Here is a 23,568-nt window from a genome sequence, read left to right on the forward strand (position 1 = left end):
CTTAATGATCAGGGCTCTCTGTGTAGTTGGGGGGCAAATAGAACTGCAGTCAGTTTTCTCTCTGTGGCTGCAGCAGGTGACTCTTCCTGCATTTGTTTCCTCCATTTTCACCAGCCCTCACGCCCCTGCTGGGCAGAGACCTCACTAAAGCAGAATCTACCACCTGCGGGCTTTAAGATGGACATGACATTTTCACCAAGGTGAACATCATTAAAGATGAAAGAAAAGCTTCTTTTTTACTTTTTTTTTTTTTTTTAATTTTTATTATTAGTCTCTCAAGGTCATGGGCAATAAACACACGAGGCATGGCAATTACATTCCCAAGAGCACTAAGTACTTTCTGTAGTTTCTTAATCTGCAAACAAACCAAGAGTGTTGTCAATTTCACACGCTCCTGTATGGGTCTCATGTTTGCTCAGCTCTGGTCTGGGAGGCAGCTGCTAAGGAGATGAAAGTGAGGTTCCTCTGGGCTGTTTTGGTCACGGGGGAAGCGCGCGCAGCGGGCCGGATCCAGCGGTGACACCTTCCTTCACCCTCACTGCTGCTGGGGCGAGGAACACTGCAAAATAAGGGCTGGGCTGTGTGTGGATATTTATCTTTCTTCAGCAAGTGGGGGGAAAAAAAAACATGTTGGATCAGCCTCTTTTATATACGATTAAAAATGTTTTTTTTCTGGAGCATCTCAGATCTGCTGCATCTTTTTATTATTATTATTTTTGTTAATTCCAAACGAACAGTCAGCAAAGAGGATTAGGAGGAGGGGGGGTATCTCACCGCAGAGATCTTTATGAGAATCTCAGCTTCCTTATTTAATCTCCTCAAATCTCTCGTCGGCCCTTCTTGGAACCATGTGCTTTCTCAATCCTCCACGCAGCCCTTTGTCTGTGCGCCTCGGTGCCAGGGCACGTTATGCGCATGCAGGATACTGTAATGCACAGGTTGGCGTGGCAGCTGTGTGTCAGCACATTCTGCCACAGTAAGACCCACCATTGAGGACACCGCATCTTCAAGACAGACTCAGCTTTTTGAAGAAATGATCTAAAAAGAAGAAAAAACAAGCACACCAGAATTTAGGCTTTTCCTCTGACGGATCGGGGTTTTTTTTTTCTAAGCTGTTTTGGGCAACAACAATTCCTCCTCCAGCCAAAAATCTTCAGTAAAGCACGATTGCTTGAAAACGAGGGCTAATCCGCCCCCCGAATCCACTTGAGTTTATGAGGCGGTGATGAAACAGCAGCAACCCATTTCTTTCTATTTAGATCCAGTTATTTGGGGGGATTTTCAGCAGCTAGAGCCCTTGACGGAGCTGAGAGCGTTGACGTCAATGCAGCTGCCTCCCAGGACTGTGTCATTTATAATGAAAGGAGTCAAGCAAAGCCCCCACACAGCACACACACGCGCGCACACACTGAGGCCAGATCCTCTCAGGATGACAAACAGTCGGGAAGAGAAGGCACGTTGGGCCGCTCCTTTTCTTTAAGTCACCTTGTCTCTTCAGATCCTTCCTCTTCTCATTGTCATCCATCAGGGAAGCAGTGTGGTCTGGGCAAACTTTATTTAAAAAAAAAAAAAAAATTCTTAAGTAGTAGCCTATCAGAGGATCATTCAAGCAGTGTGTGTGCGCGTGAGACTCTTGGCTTGGATCAAACATCCAGCCCAGGGCCTGCAGGACCTGATTTTTTTTCCAGGCACTACTGGGTCGTGTGCGCTGGGATTTTCCTAACTCTGTCCATCTGCCGGCCAGCATGTGTTCAGTGTGTACTCGGAGACGAAGAAGTAGGGTCGTGCAGTATGCCTGTGAGGGCAGTATGACCTTCCATACAGAGCTGATGTAAGAACATCTTCAGCAGTCCTCATTTACGTCACACCCACTTACTCCAAAGCTCAAATGCTGCTACAGAAACAGAGTATCTTAAAAAAAAAAAAAAAAAAAGGTGCAGCTTGGTATGAAACTTAATTTTTCAGCATCATTCTGATGCCTGAGTATTTAGCCCACCCGCAAAAGATTCTGTTGTTTTGCAGCTCTAATCCTGAACAGCGCTGTGATCTCTAAAAGACGCAGGATGTTGTCATCCACCCTCCGCTGGTTGTCACGGCAACCATTGATGTCATTACAGTATACTTCAGTCTGATGAGTGAATTGGCCTCTGATGTTGTGATATCGCACTGTAAAAAGAAAAAAAAGGGGCAGATCACCATTGTCTGCCCTCACATCGTGCTCTCCTTTCTCTGGTCTGACAGGCAGCCTGCTGGAGGTCTCGGCAGCATTCATAGGCAGCGATCACGCTCTATAAATAACTACATTTAACTGGGAAATGCTGGTGTCTTGCAGGAGAAATGCCGCGAGGTTATGCTTTTGCTTGTGGGAGGGAGAAATAGCTTTAACGCGTAGCATAATGTGTGTGTCGTCGTCCCCCCCCCCCCCATACCGGGCCAAAATGCAAGGGAGGGTCGACTGAAATGTGATCGCGGGGGGTGGGTTCCCTGTTTCGGGCGTTACAAGTTTGGCTGAGCAGCACCAGCCGCGTGTTCTTACCCCAGGAAAACAAACGGAAAATCCTATTTCCATGAACAGATTGACCCCTGCACCCACCTGTGGTGGCGTATCTGTGGGATTAGCTGTTCTCTGTCTGAGTGGCTTGATTGGATTGACATGTTCTCTCTCTACACATTAGGGGCAAACCTCTGCTCTCGCACAGCATCGAGGAGTCCCTCCGCTGCCTGACGCCCTGCTGTCTTCTTCTCAGATGCGTCGACCAATCAGAACTCAGCACTGGACGTGCCCCCAGCTTGATCTGAAAAGGTGTTTGAGTTTCACCCAGTCTGATAGATATCCACAGATAGTGGTGGGTTAAATGTGATAGCAGAGCACGGATCGCAGTCAGGGCCACAGCGCTCATTCATCATTGGTGATGAATTATTTAGTCCCTCCTGCTTGTTGACACCGACTATAAAAGAGCCCTACAAATTGCCTCGGTGGTTCACAGCTGTGTGTACAAAAGAGAGGCCCGGTGTGTTTTATGATTGATTTTTGCATTTTATTTATTTATATATATATATTTTTTTGTACAAAGAAAGGAACTTTTTTTTTTTTTTTTGTTCAGCCTATTTTCAATGAACTTCTAAAAAAGTTTACTGAGTCATCTTTGAAAGCCAGCTGTTGGTTTTACTGGTGACACTTGTCACTGAAGACTTCACAAACACTTGAAATTGAGTGGCTGCACACTGAACGAGGTCTAAATGAAATGTTTGACTAACTGTATATTTTGTTTATGAGCAATGAGCACCTAAAGACTAAACCATTCACTATAAGGGGGTCAAGCCTGTATGTTATGTGCTCAGCAAAGAAAGCAACTAACCCCCAGTCAGTTAGTCAGTTAGGGCTAACTTGGTGAATCAAAGAGTGGTTTAGGGGTACGCGTCACTAAAGCAGAACTGATATGATCAGTATGGTGGTTAGCACCACAGCAAGAGGGCTCCAGGTTCGATTCCCGACTGGGGCCTTTCTGTTTGCATGTTGGGGACTCTAGCTTCCAAAAAACAGGCATGTTGAATTACTAGGTGTGATCTATGTGGCCCTGTGATGGACTGGCAGCCTGTCCAGAGTGTACTCTGCCTCTCACTCAATGACAGCTGGGATAGACTCCATGGATGTAATTCACCGCGGGGCAACTGGAAACCTCTCATTGGATGTGCAAGGAACAAAAACAGTCCGACAAGGACTAACCGAGGACCTGGTGGAGCATTATGGTACGTTTTCAAATTAATGACAACTGATGTTCTACTCTGGTGACATGCCGAAGCTAAACCGTGAAAACTACCACTGTCCCATCGAGAGCCCCAACAGAATCTTAAAGGAGAAGTTTTTGTTTTTTTTAAACCCTGACCTTATTTCTGGCATAAAATGCCACCTGCCGACAGCCGCGCCTGTTATGGTGTTTACTGCTCGGAAGCAGCACGCAGTGATACAAAGGTAGAGAGAAATAGCGCCAAGTGATTGTGAGGTCTGACTTTTTCCTGGAGAACGATTTTGTGATGCAAATGTATTACTCTTTTGAACGCATATTGTTTTGAGAAGCAAAACGCTTTAATTTTGTGGCCCCAGCCAACTAGCCGGAACTACTTTTGTCAACGCCAAAACAAGGCTGGAACTCGGCTCACAGTACGCAGCGGGGGGGTAAGAAAATATTCATAAATGATATTGCTAGTATGGGATGTCATACAGCTTCATGTCAAAAGAGGCGAACTATCCCTTTAAGACGAAGGAATGAATGAACATGTAACTATTGCACTGTTAGTTCAGAGCTGACCTTGTTGTTATTGTGGGCCAGAAATAAGGTCCAGGTTAAAAAAAAAAACTGAACTTCTCCTTTAATGATTACGCAGCATATTCGTGATGTAGGCAGAACTGTGATGGTACAAATCCCGTCGACAGAGGCTCTGCGTAGAAAGTAAGTAAAGGATATCTAAATGATGTGACAGGTCTCGGGTGCCTCGTTTCTGGACGAAACGATTAGAGGTTCCACTTTGACTCAAACATTTATTATAAGAGTGCTTGGTGTGATCCAGTCTTCCAGGTCAGTAACCCTCGCCTCCACCACTGCACCCTATCAGACTGCTGTGGTGAAGAGTTACAAGACAACACGATTACGTGGAAAAGATAGTAAGTCAGTGCGGTTACATGACACTGAAAGGATCGGATTATTGGCTAAATTACAATAAGATTGAGTTATTAAGTGCATGTAGACAACTTAATCTGACAATAAATTGGGTCGAATCGAGTTACTCGCGATCAGATTAAGACACCGAGATAACTCGGTTGAAAGTCAAAATAAACGTGCTGGTCGACGGGTGAAGCACGTGGTGAATTAGACTTTGCGTTCTGCGCATGCTTGAGATTTTTTCCCGGGGTCGGGAACCAGAAGTCGAAAGAGACGATATTATTGTTGTTGTCTCCGTAAGAAAGAAAAACACCGCGATGGAGAATGCGCCGTTGTCGTGCATCGTGTTTGTGCAATAAGCAGCTCATCACAAATGAAATATAGAGGGACGTAGCTTCATCTTGCTCTTCATTCGCCATTTTCTCGAATGCCTGAGTTTGGTGTTGAAGGGGTCAACCAGAAGTGGCTCTATTAGCAATAGTTTAAATGGGTACAGCTCCACCTATCGTATCGGAGTATGACTTGCTTTGTGCCTCTGATCCGATTCATTCACCGCCATATATCCAAGAATAATTACCCTTGCTCAACTCATTCTTATTGTAATTTAGCCAATTATCTGACCCTTTCAGTGCCATGTAACCCCACTGAGTGAGAGGCGGCGCCGTATCCACTTATAATACAGCCATGCTGCAAACACGTTTAAAGGGATAGTTCGCCTCTTTCGACATGAAGCTGCATGACATCCCATATTAGCAACATCATTTATGAACATTGACTTACCCCCTGCTGCGTCCTGTGAGCCGAGTTCCAGCCTCGTTTTGGAGTTGACGAAGGTAGTCCGGCTAGTTGGCTGGGGACACAAAAATAAAGCGTCTTGCTTCTCAAAACAATATGCGTTCAAAAGAGTAATACATTTGCATCACAAAATCGTTGTCCAGGAAAAAGTCAGACCTCACATCGCTTGGCGCTATTTTTGCCTCCCTTGATATCAATACATCCAATGTAAACTGTGCAGACCGAAGAGCAGACCGAGCAGTCCCCTGCTTCCGAGCAGCAAACACCGTAACATGTGCGGCTATCGCTAGGTGGCTAGGGAGTGCTTGAGAAGCAAGACGCTTTATTTTTGTGCCCCCAGCCAACTAGCCGGACTACCTTCGTCAACTCCAAAACGAGGCTGGAACTCGGCTCACAGGACGCAGCAGGGGGTAAGTCAATGTTCATAAATGATGTTGCTAATATGGGATGTCAAACAGCTTCATGTCAAAAGAGGCGAACTATCCCTTTAATTTGACTTTCAACCGAGTTATCTCGGGGTCTTAATCTGATTGCGAGTAATCCGATCCGATCCAATTTACTGTCAGATTAAGGTGTCTACATGCACTTAATAACTCAATCTTATTGTAATTTAGCCAATTATCCGATCCTTTCAGTGCTATGTAACCCCACTGAGTGTGCGGTTGGTTAGCCCTCTAACCACCTTTCAGTAACCAGAATGTAGACAAACGGTGTCATTTCAAATTCTGTCAGATCCAGAGGAACAAAAAACACACAAAGACATTAGTCTGTTCAATAAACTTTTTTTTTTTAATCTCAACAGCAAGTTAGCTTATGTGTGGTCAACATCAATGAAGGTAAATATAAAACTCGATTTCTATTGATTGATTTTTTTTTTTTTGTCATTTGTTTCATCAACAAGAGGTGAAATTATGATACTTGGAAACACATCCACTAGAATCTTCATAACTTTAGTCTTCAACTAGAGAGATATTGCTGTAATACTTATAAATGGCATACACTGATTGACCAGGAAAAGAAAAGAGAAGAGAAAAAAAAGAAAAGAAAAGGAGAAGAAGCACGCTAGAGAAGCTGACAAAGAAGCTCCAAAAACTCCACACGGTGGGTCGTACAGGGAAACTTCTGAGGGACTTTGGTTTTGTACCTTTGTAAAACCTGGTTCTATGTACGTTCAGGAAATAAAACAAAATAAAGAAACACAGAGGGAGTCATCGTAATAAATGACAGAAGGGTTCAAACCAAAAAAATATTGGTGCTATTCAAAGTCTTAATTTAGACGGAAAATACGCAAAGTAAAAAGGCACACTGAGCACTATTAAACACGACTTCCCTCAGTAGAACTTGAGCGTGCGCTGAGGATTCACTACAACCCCTACTCTGTACAAAGAACACTCATCATAATAAACTGAAAAGTGTTACTTTTTCTTGGATTAAAATCAACAATCAAATAAAGTGTTACTATGTCTGGTCTTTCCTTGAAAGAAATTTGCTTTGTGTCCATTAGTGATGGGGAAGAGAGAGGAGGAAAGGCGTTTCCTTTCAGATGGCGATGCGTTTCATCTGCCAGGAAACGGCGGAGCGGTACAATCCTTCCCCACCTTTCTCCACCACCATCACCTCCTCCCTCTGTTGCTACAGCTCTTCTTCCCCGTGTTGTCAAAGTGCTCCAGTATTCAACTTCCACAGATCATCCTGCAGATCTTCTTTAGCCTGACCATCGACAAAAGGCAAAGCGCACACTTTAATGCTCTTACGCCATCAGTGCTAACAATTTAATGCTCTATAAACCTAAGGAAAAAAAAAAAAAAAAAAGATTTCTCTTCAACCAACGCATCAAACACTTTGCCCTTTCTCTCTAATGGATATCTTCAACGTGACCCACAGACTGGGTGTGAGCTTATTCCCGTTAATAAAAACGTGGGCGTCTGAACACAAACATACCAAAGCTGATGACTTTGAAAATTGAAGGGTTGGAACTATTAATGCAACCACTGAACCTGTTTTGCAACAGGCCTGCAATGCACTCTGGTCTACTGAGGCCACTGTTGCTCAGTTTTTTTTAGTATCTCTGTCCATTCAACTGTTAAGTGAGAGCAAAACACTGGTTTACTAAGCTAACAGTGTTCATTTCCTGTAGAGCTGAACGGAAATTTGCCAAATTTCTTTTCAGACTGTTGGTCAGATGAATCTGTTCAATGCTCCAATAAGCAGCAGATCATTCGATTATTAGCAGTAGCTTTAATCTGTTGTGAAAAAGCATTCAGGGGTGGATTTCCCCTTTAAGTCTAGCAAAAGGACTGCAGCTGCAGTTGGTCCACATTTTCTTGCCGCCACTAAACCTGTTTTTAACTGCAACTACTGTATAAACCACTAAATCTAACCTCCCCTGTCCCCCAGCCGAGATATGTGCTCAGTCAAGTGTACAAAACCAGAGCGATTGCCTGGTCTGCGGGCTAATCTGACTACAAACACTCTTATGGTTTAACCCCGACCACTGCAGGTCATGCAGCCTGGCAGATGGTCACAGTCCAATAAGCCCATCTCAATCCTGTGACGCTCATCGTCCCATTATTCCAATTAAGTGGATATCTTTCTTCTTTCTTCTGTGCACTTCAAGTAGATTGAACAGAGCCGAAGTGTTGTTAAAAAAAAAAAAAAAAAAGAAAGAAAAGAGAAAGATGTGTCATCTCCATGCCGGCTCGCTGCGAGTCAAACTGCAGCTTCAGGTGACCCGTGTTCTGCAGGTCCTCGTCTTCCAGCTGCTGCAACCTCCGAGAGGAAACATTCTTTCAGGGAAATCTGATGCAGGGACTCTTCAAGGGGTCATTCCATTAGAGCAAACGTAATTAGTCAATAAAACACCACAGAGGCATGACTGGAGCAGTGAGAATGTAAACCAGAATTCATCTAAAAGCACGATCGCAGTTTGTGTTCCTGTTAAGAAAGCAGTCGATACAGTGTTTGTCTTCTTTTCAGCGACGACGATGTGACGGGTGCAGAAAATTTGAATTGTGCGAACAAAAGTAATCCCACTCACCAAGCACGTGTCCACACACGATACTGTGCAAAAGTTTGGTGAAATTTAGACGCTTAATGCCTGCGTAGGTGGGCGTCTCATCGGGCCCGCGTTGATTCGGCAGCACCGACCCCAGCTCGGTACCTTTAACTGTGTAGAGGAGGACCGGCGCTGCTTGGAAGGCAAAAGGTGCTCGCGTCAAATTTGAAATTTGATTTTGGTGTCCGATGTCGACCGCGCTTTGTGTAAAGTTAATTTCCAACGAAAACAGGAAATGGAATTATCTTTTTGTTTTTAAGAAAAAAAAACGATTCGGAAATCAAACTTTTGCACAGTACCATCCATAAAGCTGTCTCAGGCTAATCCCTGAAATCCCCAAAATGTCAGAGATTATCTCCTGGTTACATCATCAGCTCGAGTGATGTCACTGCTGACGACTCAGAGGTCCCTGGAACCAATCAGATGTGGCTCCTCAGGTGAGGCTTTCATTCACGATCCCTCGACGTTAAGGATTAATATTGCTTCAGTATTGCCACAGAAACAGAATAATATTGACAGTTCAACACCGCAACCTATCACATCAGCCCTCATTTATCAGGCAAATTGTGTGACCCACATTTCAGCTGCAGAACAGGCGTGTGCGGCCACTTTGCCTGCAAAAAACTGCTATTAATTCTCATTGTATTGACTCCAATGAAACCTGGAAAGTGAATGCAATCAGTAGTTTTGAAATAAATCGAGATCAGTAGTTAGAAATAATGTGAAAAAAATATAAAAATAAAACAGCATTGCCTGCAGTTATATTGTCATCAGTCAAACTGAAAAATAGCTTTGAGGGTTTCACTGTAGCATCATTCGGGGTATTTGTTTCAGCAAATACCAAAGTTTATTCTCGCTTTTTAAGCAATAGTGTTGAAGCCTACGTATGACCACTGTCGCAGCATAATAATGAGTTACTACACTTTAAAAAAAAAAAAAACACTTGAATTTGTGGTAATGTTCATGGTACCATGATAAATGAGGGCTATTTTCTCTGTTTTATTTGTTTTTTCAGTCCACTGGAATCTTCAAAAAAAAAAAAGAAAAATCCTCCACCGAAGTCCACGGTGTCTGAAATACAAAAAGCACTTGCCAGCCATTGTGCTTTTGGTTGCCATTCAGTTTGTCCTAAATTAGTTCACGTTCAGACAGTTTCTAGGTGAAACGCTGCACTCTGTCAGCCTCCAGGATGTGCAGCGCCACCTCCCTCCGCTGGGCTGCATGGCGGCACAACATGCGTGATGGCAATCTCGCTCACATTGCACCACGCATCGGGCCTGTTCCTGCCTCGCAGGGCAGATAAGAATGAGAACAGAGGAGTAGAGGGAGAAGGGGAGGTAGGTTAAGGGAGGATTTTGGTAGAAAAGTTGAGGTTTATCACAACTAAGAAATTAAGTTTGTATTAGTTGTACAAAAATGAACACTTCCTTCCCTTTTGCTACACTTATGGCCTCCACTTATATCTCCATTCTCTTTGCTCTCAATGGTGTGTAGGTTCTCATTGCTTAATACTGCTCTCTACAAACGCCCTCAGCTGGCTTTAGTTGACCAGTACGAAGCCATGCTGTGAGTCCACGGTCTCCATCATCTCACTGTCCAGGAGGGAGCCCTGCAACTCAGGCATTCCCAGGCTGTCTGATGGCCCAGAACCAGCCAGAACTCCAGCCACAGCTCTTCCATCAGCCTCTCCGAAGGCAGGTTGAGGCAGCAAGGTGGCATCCATGGGGAACTCGTACTGCTCTGGCAGAAAAGCCTCGGTGGAAGGCCCCACAGCCTGCTGCTCACAGCCCGCAGGGTAGCTGAAGCCCAGGCCAATGGCAGAAGCATCATGAGGCTGTTGATGGTGGAGCTGGTGGTGGAGGTGAGCTCCAGGAGGCATATGTTGGGTGTAGTGGTGATGGCTCATGTAGGGATCATAAACCAGGCCCTCGCCTGGTTCCATCAGCGGGCTCAAGCTATGGGTGTGGCTGAAGGGGGGCGAGGCCTGGGCACTGCCTTGCTGCTGGGGCTGAGGCTGGAGGGTGGCTGACATGGGCGAGCCCTGAGGGGAACTTTGAGGCGCTGCCTGGTCCAGAGCAGGGCTGCCGGTCGGGTAGGAGCCTTCAGCTATCTGCATCTGATTGAAGTAGACCTGCAATCCCATGCCTTGTGACTGCTGCAGGTACATCCTCTTCTGGTTCAGTCTGCAGGGAGATAATATGCTGAATCACACACAAGTAACAATTAAAATCTTCCAAAATGAACCCATAAGCAAATATGTACACAATAAAAATTGGAAAGGGAACAGGGAAACCAATGTGCCATAATCTAAAATGGTATTTTCTGTGTGTTTAGTAGAAGATCAAATCGTTGTCTGTCACTATTTAATGAGAAAAAAAAGAGATGGCTTTAAGAATGAGGACTTTCTCTCCCTATGTAGTGAGATTCAAATGCATGAAAATGTTTACAGGAATATGGTGAAAAGCGTGAATGAGAGTGGTACAGCAGTAAAAACTGTCAACTTTAAGCTTCACAACCGACTGCAGACACGCTGAAGACAAACAAAAAGCTGCTAACAATCAGCAACAATGCTACGTTGACTCTATGCTACCAAACTAAATGGAGCTTCAGTCTGATCATCGTGCTGGGTGACTGTGGCTGGTTCATTTCCTGTTCCTTTAAATAAAGTTTAGCTCTTGAACACAACAGAGAAATCACTGAACAATTTAGAAACTAAAAATGAGGGACATCAGTGTTGGGAGGTGTGTGTTACCTGTGCTCCTGCAGCTGTTGCTCTAAACTTCGAGGGGACTCCTTACAGAAAAGTTGACAGCTAGCAGGACTGTTGGCCAAGACGTTGGCCTTCGGAACAAAAAGAGAGATGGGGGCCGATAATTATCACTGCAACCGTCTACAAACTGCATCCTTACTTTTGCATCGGGGCAGATTTCAAATTCCAAAATTTCCAAATGAAATCAATGAATGGTAAGCGAAGCAGTTTGACATCACAGGTCAGGACAAGGTATAAAACTGTGTGAGCCTGCGGATCATTGAATATAACCAGAACAAGTGGTGTTGACTGTACCTGTAGTCTGTGAGTGAGGTACTGTGTTTCCAAACTCTGTCTGCGGGACAAGAGAGGCGGCTGCGGCGCACCTTGGTATAAAGCTAGGCCCTCCAGCTGCTTGCATCCCTCACCCTTCAATCAAAAACATAAAGCATTGAAACAAAATGCTCAAGGGCTCTGGTCCTGTATACCCCCTCCTGTCAGCTGATAAAGCTTTGTCAAGGTCTGACGGCTTCATGTAGCCTAACTGAATTATCTCTGCTGCCTCTGGCCCAAATGCCCATGTGGCGACTGATCAGCTGGATGCCTTTCCGTGCATGGCATGTACCCTTGGGATTACACATTAGGTAAATGGCATAAAAGCTAATTAAAAGGATGATGGGGCTTCAAGCATCATAACAAACAAAGAGCAGCTTTATTGAATTATGACAGATGAGAAAGAAAAAAAAGAAGGAAGATCTTGTCTGTGCTTATTTATTTTTTTGTTTACAGGAAAGGCGGCAATTCTTTCCTCAATTGCCCCCCCCTTCTAGTGTGTCACTCTGTGCATATGCGTGCCCGTCTTTTTGTGTGATTGCAGTTCTAGTCACTACTATGGGCGAGTCCGACTGATTTCAACAATGGCTGCATTCATTTTGGCCAAGGCTCCAAGCCCCAGGGGGACGGGAGACAGTAAACAAGCCACAGTTGGCTGCCTCTCCTGGGGTTATACAACAGCCAGGGCGCCTGCTTTTTTTTTTTTCCTTTCTTTTTCACTTTCCTCTCCAATGTGAAGTCAGGACAGTAGCAGGACTAAAGCTCAGAATGGGTTTTATGGAAGACAAAGATCTTGGAGTATGCGTTTGTGTGAACATGCAGAGGGACTAACCTCCAAGAGGTTGTGCAAATGGTGCTGTGGTCCCAGGGGGTCCATGGCGGCCCCTTCTCCAGAGCCCATCTGCTCAACCAGCATCTGGACTTTGTTGAGCTCCAGGATGCCTTTGGTCCTTGCCAAGTTTTGGAGGTGCTGCCGAAATGCCACCAGACCTGTGAGGATAAACAAATTGTTACAACTCATCCAAAAGAATCACTTTTGCCTCCACATCGGAATGGCAAATGCTGTCCTTTTTTTAGAGAAGCCGTCTAATTCCTCGCCGATGTTTGACCGCAGAGCACTTTTCATCGCCCCGACTGACAATGTCCTGGATGTACGTCATTCGTGTGCGTGCATGTGACAGTATCTCTGTACTCGTGTGTGTGTATGCGCAAATGCAAGCAGCTCTGATAAGACCCATCCAGTGGTGATGAGCTGTAGCTGTGAACGATAGGACCTGACTCACTGTGATGGTGGGAGTTATTTAAAACCAGACTCAGCAGTCTGACGCAAAAGAATCCACCGCATCAACACTCTCCAAAGAGGATTATGAAAACTAAATAAATAACTGCAAATACCAACTAGCAGCGCACGGCGCAGACTGTCACTGTGGAGCCAGGGAGGATGCAGTACATATTTTCAAATTAGAATTATAGGTTCGCTTTGGCTAAAGCGCAGGTGATTTACAGCCCGCAGGCACGGAATAAAGTAAAAAAAACAAAAAGAAAACAAGGTAGATAGAGGTTTGTTTAACATTCCCTCTATTATTTTGGCTCCCATTTCTCTCTGGTGTGAAGAAGAAAGAAATCCTGGCTGCAAGAGACTGTGACTTTGAAAAGTGGAAAGGAGAGCAAGACGGAGAGTGAGCGGCAGAAAGAAAAGGAGAGTTAAAAGAAGAGGGGGAAGAGAGGGAGATATGTGGGCTGAAACCTTAAATGTGTGTCTGTGATTCACAAGGTGAATCATCACCGTTGTAGTCGTCAGAGACACTGAGCGGATTTGGGGGGGGGGGGTGTAGAACAGGAAGAGAAGGAGTGTGCGTTTGTGTGTGTGTGTGGATAAAGATTTAAAGGAGTAGTGATAGGAGTGTTGTGTCTGCGTCATGAGAACCAGAGTTGCTGTGGATACCGGAGCATGAACATGTGCAATTTGACACTTGATGCATCGAGTATCATCAGCTTGTAGTGACTGAGCAGAAGACTCAGATCTGCAAATCTATGCAAAAACATTGCGTTTCAAAGCATTTCTCAAAACCTGCATTGTCTACATCCTCTGCAGACAGTGGTTGTCAAAGAGTGTCTTGTGGCCAAGTACCAGCCAGCGCTGGTAAGCAAAAGGTATAAAGGAATAAAAAGCAGGAATAAAAAGCAGACTATTCATTCAACCCTGCTGGTAAATGACATGTTTAATGGAACTCTGTTGCCGGTACCCACGCCAAGGCGAGCAACCCTAACAAAGTTAAAGCCTTAATTTTGACAAAAGAAGCCAGTGCTTAAATTCCTTTATATATGCATTCATTCCCACGACCAGAAGGTAGCAACTGCTGTGGTTGCAAAGATAAGTTTGACTCGATGGGGAATTCAGCCAACTTCTCAGCTGATCTTTGACCCCAGCAAAGATTAATTAGATTACGGTTTAACTTTTTCTAGCTCCATTTACATCCCTTTAAACCCTAACAGAGCAGCAAACACCTACATAATATCTTAAGATAGAAAGGTGTATTCATGTTCATATGCAGAGCGGACTGCCTTTCACACCTTATTCAGTTGAAATGTTGAAATGAGGGATATGATCTGAGTCCAAATTGGTCAGCTTTATCCAAGAGAGAGAGAGAGAGAGATTTATGAGCCTTTTGACACAGTGCAAATTCGGTTTTGGCTGTTTTGGTCCGAGTTTCTGTCGCTCTCGGCGGTTTCTTAAGGTTGTATATTACCCCTTTAAAGTTCCAGTGTGTAACATTTAGGGTGGTCAATTGGCTGAAACGCTAAAAGATACTATTTAGAACTATGTCTTCATTAGTCTGAAATCACGTGAAAACATTATTTACAATGTTCATGACTTTATAATTAGACATTATCCTATTGGAAAAGAAGAATCTTATATAGTCTATGATCAGATTGTGGTCAAGCCAACAGTAGTTTTATTCACTCAAAATAGCTGCCCTTAAATTTGGAGTGTGCTCATATTGTGACCTTTGTGGTATGAAACTAATTAATCTAATATTATTCCAGCAACCCAGAATCAAAGAACAAAGTGGTTTCCCTCAGTTTTATGGAGATTTGAATTAGAAAGGAACACTGGTAGCTACACTGGTTAATAGAATCCAATTCTTCTCATTTAGTTTTAATAGCTGACACAAGCCAAGCCAGGATCCAGTGGGCTGCGGGGACAGATGCATGACAATGGATAGTGAATAAACAGAGAATAAACTTTACCTTAGGCCAAGCTAATGTGGCTCATGGCATCTATCAACCAGACTACAATCACTTCTTTGTCGTGTCACACCTTAAGGTGTATATCATTTCATGCTTTAAATCTAAAGTCTTATCTGAAGCTGGCTCAAGTGCCACACCTATAAACAGAATAGATGTAGAAAAACAGCACAGCTCCTCTTTAAGGTTGATTTTTCTCCCACCACCAGGTTCTGGTGTGAAGCTTTTTAAACTTCTCTGATCTTGTACATTCAAATCTGCAGCAAGAGCCTCTGAAAAGGTGACAGAATGGCCACTATGCACATAGTATGACCCTTACAGTGCTTGCAAGTAATAAGGACGATATTTGTGGATGTAGTCTGAGTACTTATAGAGAAGTAGTAGATCAAGTGAAATGTCCAAAGAAAAACAACAGCTTAACATCTTTGGCTCTGACCTTGGGTGAGGGAGGTGTCAGAGGCACGGCGTCCTTCCCTGAAGCTGATGGGGGAGCGGTTGTGCGTCTCCCTGTGCTGGGAAGTCAGGGCAGCCATAGCTGGGTTGGCAGGCCTTGCGCTTAAGAAAGGTGCAGGGGTGACGCCAGGGGCAGAGCTGTTGGCTGGTACCACTTCACTGAGGGAGGGGGGATCCTCCAGCAGACTGAGGTCGCTATGCATGGAGCCCATATCATAGCCAATATCTGAGTCCACGCTACCCATGGAGGGGTTGTGGCCGAGAGCGAATAATTTACCTGGGGATGAGAATTTCCTTCAATGTCAAGGGATTGATCCAGAGTAATAGTTTTGCACATATCAAGAGATGGATGTAACAGTGTCCATAAGGTGACATCGTACCTTGGTTTGAAGGCCCTGGCTGGTTGGTGACCTCTGACAGGGTGTGTCGCCTTTGGCCGAATCGAGCTGTCTGATAGGCCGAGAGCAGGTGGGATGGATCATCCTCTGTGTCGGGCTCCTCGGTCTCAATGCCCTCATCAATCGATGTCTCCATCATGTTGCTAGGCGACGAGGTGGAGGACTTGCGGAGGACAGTCGGGGGAGGAAGGGGGTCTAGCAGGCAGCCATTCACCTAGACGGGAGTGATAGAAACAGAAGGAGAGTACACAATTGAAATAGAATATTACCATATGAGAGCGGGACACACACATTAAGACATTAAAAAAAGAAAAGTACCAGAGGCGTCACACAAACAGAGTTCCCACAAAAAATCCATTATTTACACAACTTGGATACAAAACAGAGGCAACACGGAGAATGAGGACTCCATAAGTTACTCTCTTCCCTCTGTATTTTCCCCGCTCACGACAGTTGGTCTCATACTGGAAGTGTGTTGGTGTGTTATAGTTACAGCATGCAGATCAGTGCTTGCTGGTGCAGAGGTGGAGGGTGGGGATAAAGGAATGCAGGGCCAGGAAGTGAGCTTTGACTAAAATTGCTGAGTGACTGACACGTACACACAAATGTTACACACACACAGATCATCCACATTAGTTGCCGAAGTAACCGGAAAGCCTGGCGTTGGTCTGTAAAGAGAAACTTTGCCCAATTCCTCATCTGCTTTCTGTAGTGTGCTGAGAGAGGAATGCTATTACCCAACAGACACACACACACACACACACACACACACACACACACACACACAAAGGACAAGAGGGGAAACTACATTGGGAAACAGACACAAAGGGGTGGTAGTTCCCAAAGGCACAGAGAAGCTAAAGGAGTAAAACAAGGTGAGAGACAGGAAGCTGAAAGAGGAGAGAAAGAGTCAAAATGGAAACAGGAGGATAAAGCCCAATGCTGAAAAAGAAAAAAAGCTGTTGGCTGATGGGTGGGAAGTCTGGGCAGCGAGATCACTGGGGCAGCGCAGCAGCTTCCTGTCCATGTGTGTTCACTCAGCTCAGCATTAGGTCACATCATCATCACAGGACTGCTTACATAACCAGACTCCATTCACGCAGATAACACGCACCCTGACTCTGCTCTGTTCTGCTTACCACAGACACACACACAGCAATGTACAAATCATTCCTTAGAGGAGCTTGGAGTGGGGGTCGGATGGAAAAGAAAGCTTAAACCGAGTGTGTGTGCTTGGTTTTGAGTGTAGGACTGCAGGTGTGTGAGGCGGTTAAGTCCGACCAACAGTGTCTATGCTCTGTAATAAGCGGTCAGCCCACCAATAGGGCTGGAGGATAAGGGAGCTGGTTAGTACAAATAAACAGAGAGGAAAGGAGAGCACTGTGTGTGTGTGTGTGTGTGTGTGTGTGTGTGTGTGTGTGTGTTAGAAAGCTTGAAAGACAGGCAGCTGTCCTGTGTGAAGTGACATCTGCTGCTTACATAAGGCGACAAATCAACTGCACTTTGGCAGGTTGGTGCTCCAAATCTCAAAGTTTGGGGGACGCATGTGGGCAAACACAAACGCAGTCACAGAAACACAGCCGTGCATAGGCATTTCTGATTCACAGTGAATGACCATGCCAATCAAAGCAAATCACTTTCAAGTCGATGACGGTAATAACTACTTCCATGACTGAGAAGTTGTATGTGATAGCTGTAACAAGAGGACAGAGAACGAGCACCAGGAGGTGCAAAAAATAAAAAAAATAAAAAAATGCATAACTGCCCTCAAAGCCTCACACTGTTCATACTGGTATTGGACCTACTTTGGGCGTGTTGACATCCTCCACCATGAAATTCTGCTCCAGGGTACAAGCAGTCTGGGAGAAGGTGAAAGCATCGGAGGAGGCTTGGGGAACAGCGGGGGAGCGCATAAGACGAACGCCTTGCGGAAGCAAACCCACCTGAGCTGCACCGCTGGTCGACTGTGAAGCAGAAGAAAACAGACAAGGACAATCTTTTAGATCGTGTCCAAAAATAACAACAACTCCTCCAAGTCAGTGATTTTTAACAACACCTTTACTAACAGTCAAATTAGGACAACAAAAAAAGTTGTTGTGAATTTGACTTTGTAATCCCAAAGGAGAAAAGAAAGCCCCTTCTGAGACACTGAGGGAAATGGACGAGAAATAGCACTGTGATGGTGAGAAGTGGCAGCGGGCAGAGAAAAGAAAATAATGAATAATGTAACTGAGGGAAATGTATTAAGATCAAGGCTGGGGTCGAAGACAGCACGGGAGCACAGAAGTAGATAAATAAATGAATGGACCATTTGTTTGTTCCTGGATGCAGGTGTGAATAACAGAGCTTTGATCAGAGAGGCACGGATAGTAAGCAGCACGCATTATTCAAAAGCCATCTAGCTGCACCGTCGCTCTGTGCTTACCTTGATGACCGTTTGCTCAGCGATGGTGCTGGGTCGCCGCTGGCGGGCATCGAGCCTCTGTTCGACAGGGAAGCTGCAGCGGTGGGCCTTGAGCCGCTCCACCAGCAGGTAGTAGATAGCAGCAAAGTGGTTGTAGCTTTTGTTCTGCAGAGACTGGAGGAAGACAGACAGCATAAAGGGTGGAGTCTGCCACTGAATTTATTAGTTAAGTCCAACTTCTATTTTGGTTGCTTTAACTGTGACAGCTCTTAAGATACGGGAAGATAATTCTTTAATTATCCCCGTGTGAAACTGGGCTATTGCAGTAGCAGAGGAGCAGATAAAAATACAATTCATAGAATTGTGTTAAAACAAAGGCAGCACATGAAATACAAGTGCAGGAAAAATGACAGCTTCTTACCCTTAGATTAAGTGGATGAAAAAGGGCACAAAGGCTCACACATTTTTTTTAGTCCAACTGTGGGTTCCAGAAGCGATGCCATTTTAATAATATTGCCCTCTAGCACACCACCACAATTGATTTACAATGGAGTAATCTTAATGTGATTGAAGTGCAGACTTTCAGCTTTAACTTAAGGGCTTTAACAAAAAAAAAATAAAAAATGCATTAACCATTCAGACATTACAGCCCCCCCTTTTTTTTTTCTACCCCCTGACAAAACTAGCTGATAAGCTGCTTCAAGGCTATGTGTGGTCTACATCCTCGGTATTTCATGCCAAGTACTCTGCAGTCAATGACTGCCTGAAGTCAGGAACCCGTGAACATTTCTAAACACCGAGCTTCCTCCCTTACGGCGCTTTGCCAGGCCTTTACTTGTTCATGAGTGTTTTGGCCTTCAGCTTTGTTTTCCGCAAGAAAAAAAGGTCCACTGAAGTCTCTGTCTTTAAAGATGATCACATCTATTTGCCTTAAGAAACTCTTGAGTTGTTTACATACTAAGCCTTGGGTCATTATCGCTCTGCACTTCAAGGCGCCCACGACATGCTGCCTCCTCTATGATGGGCAGATAATGTGCCATGATTCTGATCATGAGCCCCTCTCCTCACTGTCAGAACTCTTCCATTCCCACCAGTCTGGTCCGAGTTAATTCTGGTTTCATCTGCCCAAAGAATCTTGCTCAAGAACTGGTCTGCCTTTTATTCTTTATAAAGATATTTTCTGGCAGAGTCAAAACTGGCCTGTTATCTGCTTTTGGGTGTTACCTGTGATTTTATGTTGTGAGGTAAATCGTATCTATTTACATTCACTGAGGGCGTTTCTTGATTGCAGACTTGACTAACTGCTTCGGAGTTGCCCGACTGGAAAAAACAGACCTCATCCTGCATCCAAAAGGCTCATCAGTCAGGTGTTAAATAACTTTTTATTTTTTTTTAGAAAATTAACAAGGCTCTAATTCCTGAATGGTTAACACAATATTTTTGTTGATCAACTTAAATTAAAGCTGAAAGTTTTAACTCCAGTTTAATCACATCTTAAATGGTTCATATCAAATCCACAAAGTTAGAAATAAATGCTTCATAATTCAAACATTTCTGGATACCATCAATTGATCAGTGCATCAATATATTTTTCATATCTGCACATGTGTTCATGACATAAATGAAAGAAAATTATCAATAGATCAATAATAGATTGTTAAAAACTACTGCACCCTCAAAGATCAAAAAATGATTGATGACCAATCGGAATCATTGGGGGCCATTTTTGTGCCTTTAAAAAAAAAAAAAAAAAGATTCTGTGCAGACAGGAAAGTGGAGATCGAAACCTATTAACATAATAACATATTTCTCTCTCTGCCGCCATGTCATGTAGCTTCTCATATTTGTAAAACATCTGCAGTGCTACATACAACAAATGGCCACATTTGAACCTGGGCTGGCAGCAGAACAGACTTCAGCCTCTGTCCATGTGATGTACACTAGCTGGGGCGCTATAGCTGCAGCCAAAATGTGGCAATATTCTACGTTAAAATGATTTCAGCCCGTGTCTTATTTACAATAGCAATAAATGCTCTTAAAGTGAGGCATTTAAACCTCCTCCTAACTATACTATGCGCCTATGGAAAAGTGAGCATCACTAAGAAACTTATTCCACATATTTTTACACTGTAGGACACTCACCTTTGTCATGCGCAATAAATGCGCATCGTCAACAAATGTAAAATGCATATTCAAAGTTAACTTTCAAAATGATCTTCTTCAAAGTCTGAAGCTCGTCCTGTTGCACTTCACACCCGTTCACTGCTGTTAAATAGATGAACCCATTTCCTCGCTGCAGCCCGCTCCTCACCTCTATAGTCTTGTGCTGGTCGATGCCCAGGCTGTGCATCAGACGAAGGACCTGTTCGCTGTATTCTCCCACACTCGCCTCGCCCTCAGCTGACAGCGGCTGTTGGTACAGGACGGGTCTCTGCACTGGAACATCCAGAGCCATCCACTTGTGCTCCTTAATCTGGGCCACAGACAGACGCTTGGATGGATCCAAGACCAACATCCTGCGGATCAAGTGTTCGCAGTCTGCACAGAGTGGAAAGAACAATCATAGAGGCTGTCACAAGGTTTTTATAGCCTTACATATTTTAAGATGAGCGCTTTTTAAAATGGAAGCCGTTGTTTATGTGACAAAGCTGAACACTTTTTCTATAAGCTGCGACAAAGCAAATTGAACCATAAAACATCAAAGTGAAATGAAGTGGGGCAGAAATAAAACTCCAGGAGCTTTAAATCTGCTAAATTCTCATCTTGGCTGTTCCTGCCATCATTTCTGAACAACATGAACACACTCTTTTCTACTTTCCTCACCCCCTAATGAGAGCTCCTCACCTCCAGTTAGTGGCAAGATGAGTTTGACGTCAGACACAGCTGGGTTCTTAACAGGATTACAGTTCCCCTGGCTGCGCCGCTTAGGCCTGGTTGCCCCCCCCCGCTGACTGCACTGCATTCCTGGCTGCCACATAGCATCCTCACCCATCTACTTTGCTGCTATAGTCTTAAGCAAAGCAGGTGTGTTCTGAACAAATAAGCCCTGCAATAGATCACCATTTCCCCAGTCTATTCAGAGAGACTTCAGCTGTTCACTTTCTGACATCCTTTTAATTGTAGTTATGTTTATTTTTCTCATGAATAAGACACTTTCAGGGTACAGCAAATAAACAGACATAAATTTGACACAAATTGAAAGGTAATCTGGAGATTTCAAAGTGGAGCTCAAGCAGGGGGTCTCCTTCTTGCCCCATTTTCATGCACTAACAGCACATATCCTGTCTTTTATGACAGAAAAATAAGAGAACTCAGCAGTTCATCAACATTAACTCCCTGCTGCACATTCTTCTCAGTCACCCCGCTGATCTACTAACCACTGCTTCCATTACATTTTTTCTACCTCGTGCCTGGTAGTTCGGCCAAGTCAACTTTTTTCCCCCCTTTCCATCATGTGCAGAACCGGCGTGCCACTTAATGCACTTTAACTTCACGCTGTGGCCTCTTCTCAGCTTGTGTAGCTGCAAAAATTTCAACCTGCTTTAAATACAGTTCACAATAATACATTCGTTTGACCTAGTCGATTCTAAGGTTCGGTTGTTGCTGCGATCGTGTTTACAGCAACAGTTGTGGCTGAGCTTTTACTAACCGCCAGGGAAGGCTCTACCATGTGAAGGGGTCGATGCTGCACAGCCGTGTAGATTGCTGGCTGAATGACTGTTACAGTGTTCATAGCCAGAACATTACACCACCATGACTTAACCACAAAACCATCCCACTTAACACTTGCAATGCCCTGCTGGTGTAGAGTTGCATTGAGCCTCTCAGTGAGGGGGAATAACAGCGTGTTGTAAGAAGTTGACAAGCTGGTATTGAGGCCGAGTGTATGCTACACTTTTCAGTGATTTTCAAACACAAAGGAGGTGAAAAATAATGCCTATAAAATGCAAGCGTCAATCACTAGTTTGAATATACTTTCTGTATATGAAATGAAACACAAACTTTTATTCTAAATATTAAAAGCAGTGAGAAGACAATAAAAATGGTACAAGCAACAAAATCAAGGTCGCACAGGCTGCGTGATGTGCAACAGCAGGGGAGACAACAGGAAACACCTGTGGTTATTAACTCTCTAAACTGGGAGTAGACTAGTGTTCAGTGGGCACAGATGTTCTAGTGAGAGTTTACAGAGCAGTGCTAGGTTGTGCTGTGTACCACAGTGCTGGTTGGAGAGAGCAAAGAGTGGAAATAAGATGGACTGCTTCTGGATGAGGAAATCAGCACACTCTGTTCCTCTTGTTCTGGGAACAGGGGCTGGACTGAGGGTGGGGAGGGGGGTTTGAGTGTCAGGCCAGCCCTAGAGCTGATATTAGCCTCCTACAGCCCTTGTATGTCTTAATTGTTACCAGGTACTGAACAGAAAAAAGACAAATTTAGTCGACACTCAACAACTGTGGAGACTTCCGACCTGCAGTTCGGACAAGACGAGAGAAACGGCTGTAGCCACCGAAAGACAGAAAGATACCTTGCAGACAGAGAGTGTGAGTCAAACAGACATGCACTGAGTCCCCTGAGAAGCAAGCTGCTGGAGGGCTTCACTGGCTCTTCCCCAGGTTACATAAACAACTCCAGCTCTGGATTTAATCTCCAGCCAGCAAACTAGCACAGCCGCTAACAGCAGGGCTGCTTTGGGACAGTCAGCCAACCTGACTCACTCTGCGGTTTGCATGCACACATGACCCTCGGACACAAATTACAGCTGACATTGACGGAGTGCCCCATACTGTATCCCCTTTAACTGAGCATAATGCTCTACCGCTAATGAAATGACCTGCAGACTGCTGTTGCAACAAGAGAGTTTGCCAGCAAACATTTGACAGAACGGCGACTCAAATAGGAAAACATGATCTATTCGTCTGTGTTCCTCAAAGGCATTTTACATGCCATTTTTCCTCACTTTGACTGCATGCAATAATAGAAAAAACTGGAAGTAACAGTTTGTGTGTGTGCATTTGCAGCAATGGTGCTGAGATGTGGTCGTGGACACCATTTGCCATTTTGAATTTGTATTATATCCTGAATAAAGTGAGCTAGTGTCTTCTCACCTTCAGTCATGAAGTAGGGAATCCGAAACCGTCCTTCTAGGACTCTCTGTCGGAGCACAGGCAGAGTGGGCCCATCAAAGGGCAATGCACCACACACCAGCACATAAAGCACCACCCCCATACTCTAGAAAACAAGACACACACACACACACACAGGGAACAGGTTCAGGACAGGAGCAACAACTACATCCATCAGAAACATCCAGATAAAACATATTCATCATTATATGAACTCTTTACATGAACACCTGTAAATAAACAGGCCTACGCAAAATCACAGGCAAAAACTTGGTTATAATTGTGATAGACGTTGTAGGAGACCATGAGACATAACCCCCCCCCCAGCAGCAAAGGATGTTCAAAGAT

General features: G+C 44.4%; 1 protein-coding gene across 2 annotated transcripts in view; it reads right to left on the reverse strand.

Moving 5' to 3' along the window:
* Window positions 1-6,222: 6,222 nt before the first annotated feature.
* The window catches only part of sik2b (salt-inducible kinase 2b), a 44,373-nt gene continuing 27,027 nt past the window's right edge, over window positions 6,223-23,568 (reverse strand). For both annotated transcript variants that reach the window (XM_075473455.1, XM_075473457.1), the window contains exons 6-15: window positions 23,203-23,326; window positions 20,409-20,635; window positions 18,119-18,271; window positions 17,499-17,657; window positions 15,676-15,907; window positions 15,279-15,572; window positions 12,426-12,583; window positions 11,576-11,689; window positions 11,264-11,352; window positions 6,223-10,694 (exon numbers count right to left, since the gene is read on the reverse strand). In XM_075473455.1, the coding sequence (XP_075329570.1) occupies window positions 10,052-10,694; window positions 11,264-11,352; window positions 11,576-11,689; window positions 12,426-12,583; window positions 15,279-15,572; window positions 15,676-15,907; window positions 17,499-17,657; window positions 18,119-18,271; window positions 20,409-20,635; window positions 23,203-23,326 (2,193 nt within the window). In that variant the 3' untranslated portion in view covers window positions 6,223-10,051. The remainder of the gene's footprint in view (window positions 10,695-11,263; window positions 11,353-11,575; window positions 11,690-12,425; window positions 12,584-15,278; window positions 15,573-15,675; window positions 15,908-17,498; window positions 17,658-18,118; window positions 18,272-20,408; window positions 20,636-23,202; window positions 23,327-23,568) is intronic.

This window comes from Odontesthes bonariensis, chromosome 9, assembly GCF_027942865.1.
Source record: "Odontesthes bonariensis isolate fOdoBon6 chromosome 9, fOdoBon6.hap1, whole genome shotgun sequence".
Lineage (NCBI taxonomy): Eukaryota > Metazoa > Chordata > Actinopteri > Atheriniformes > Atherinopsidae > Odontesthes > Odontesthes bonariensis.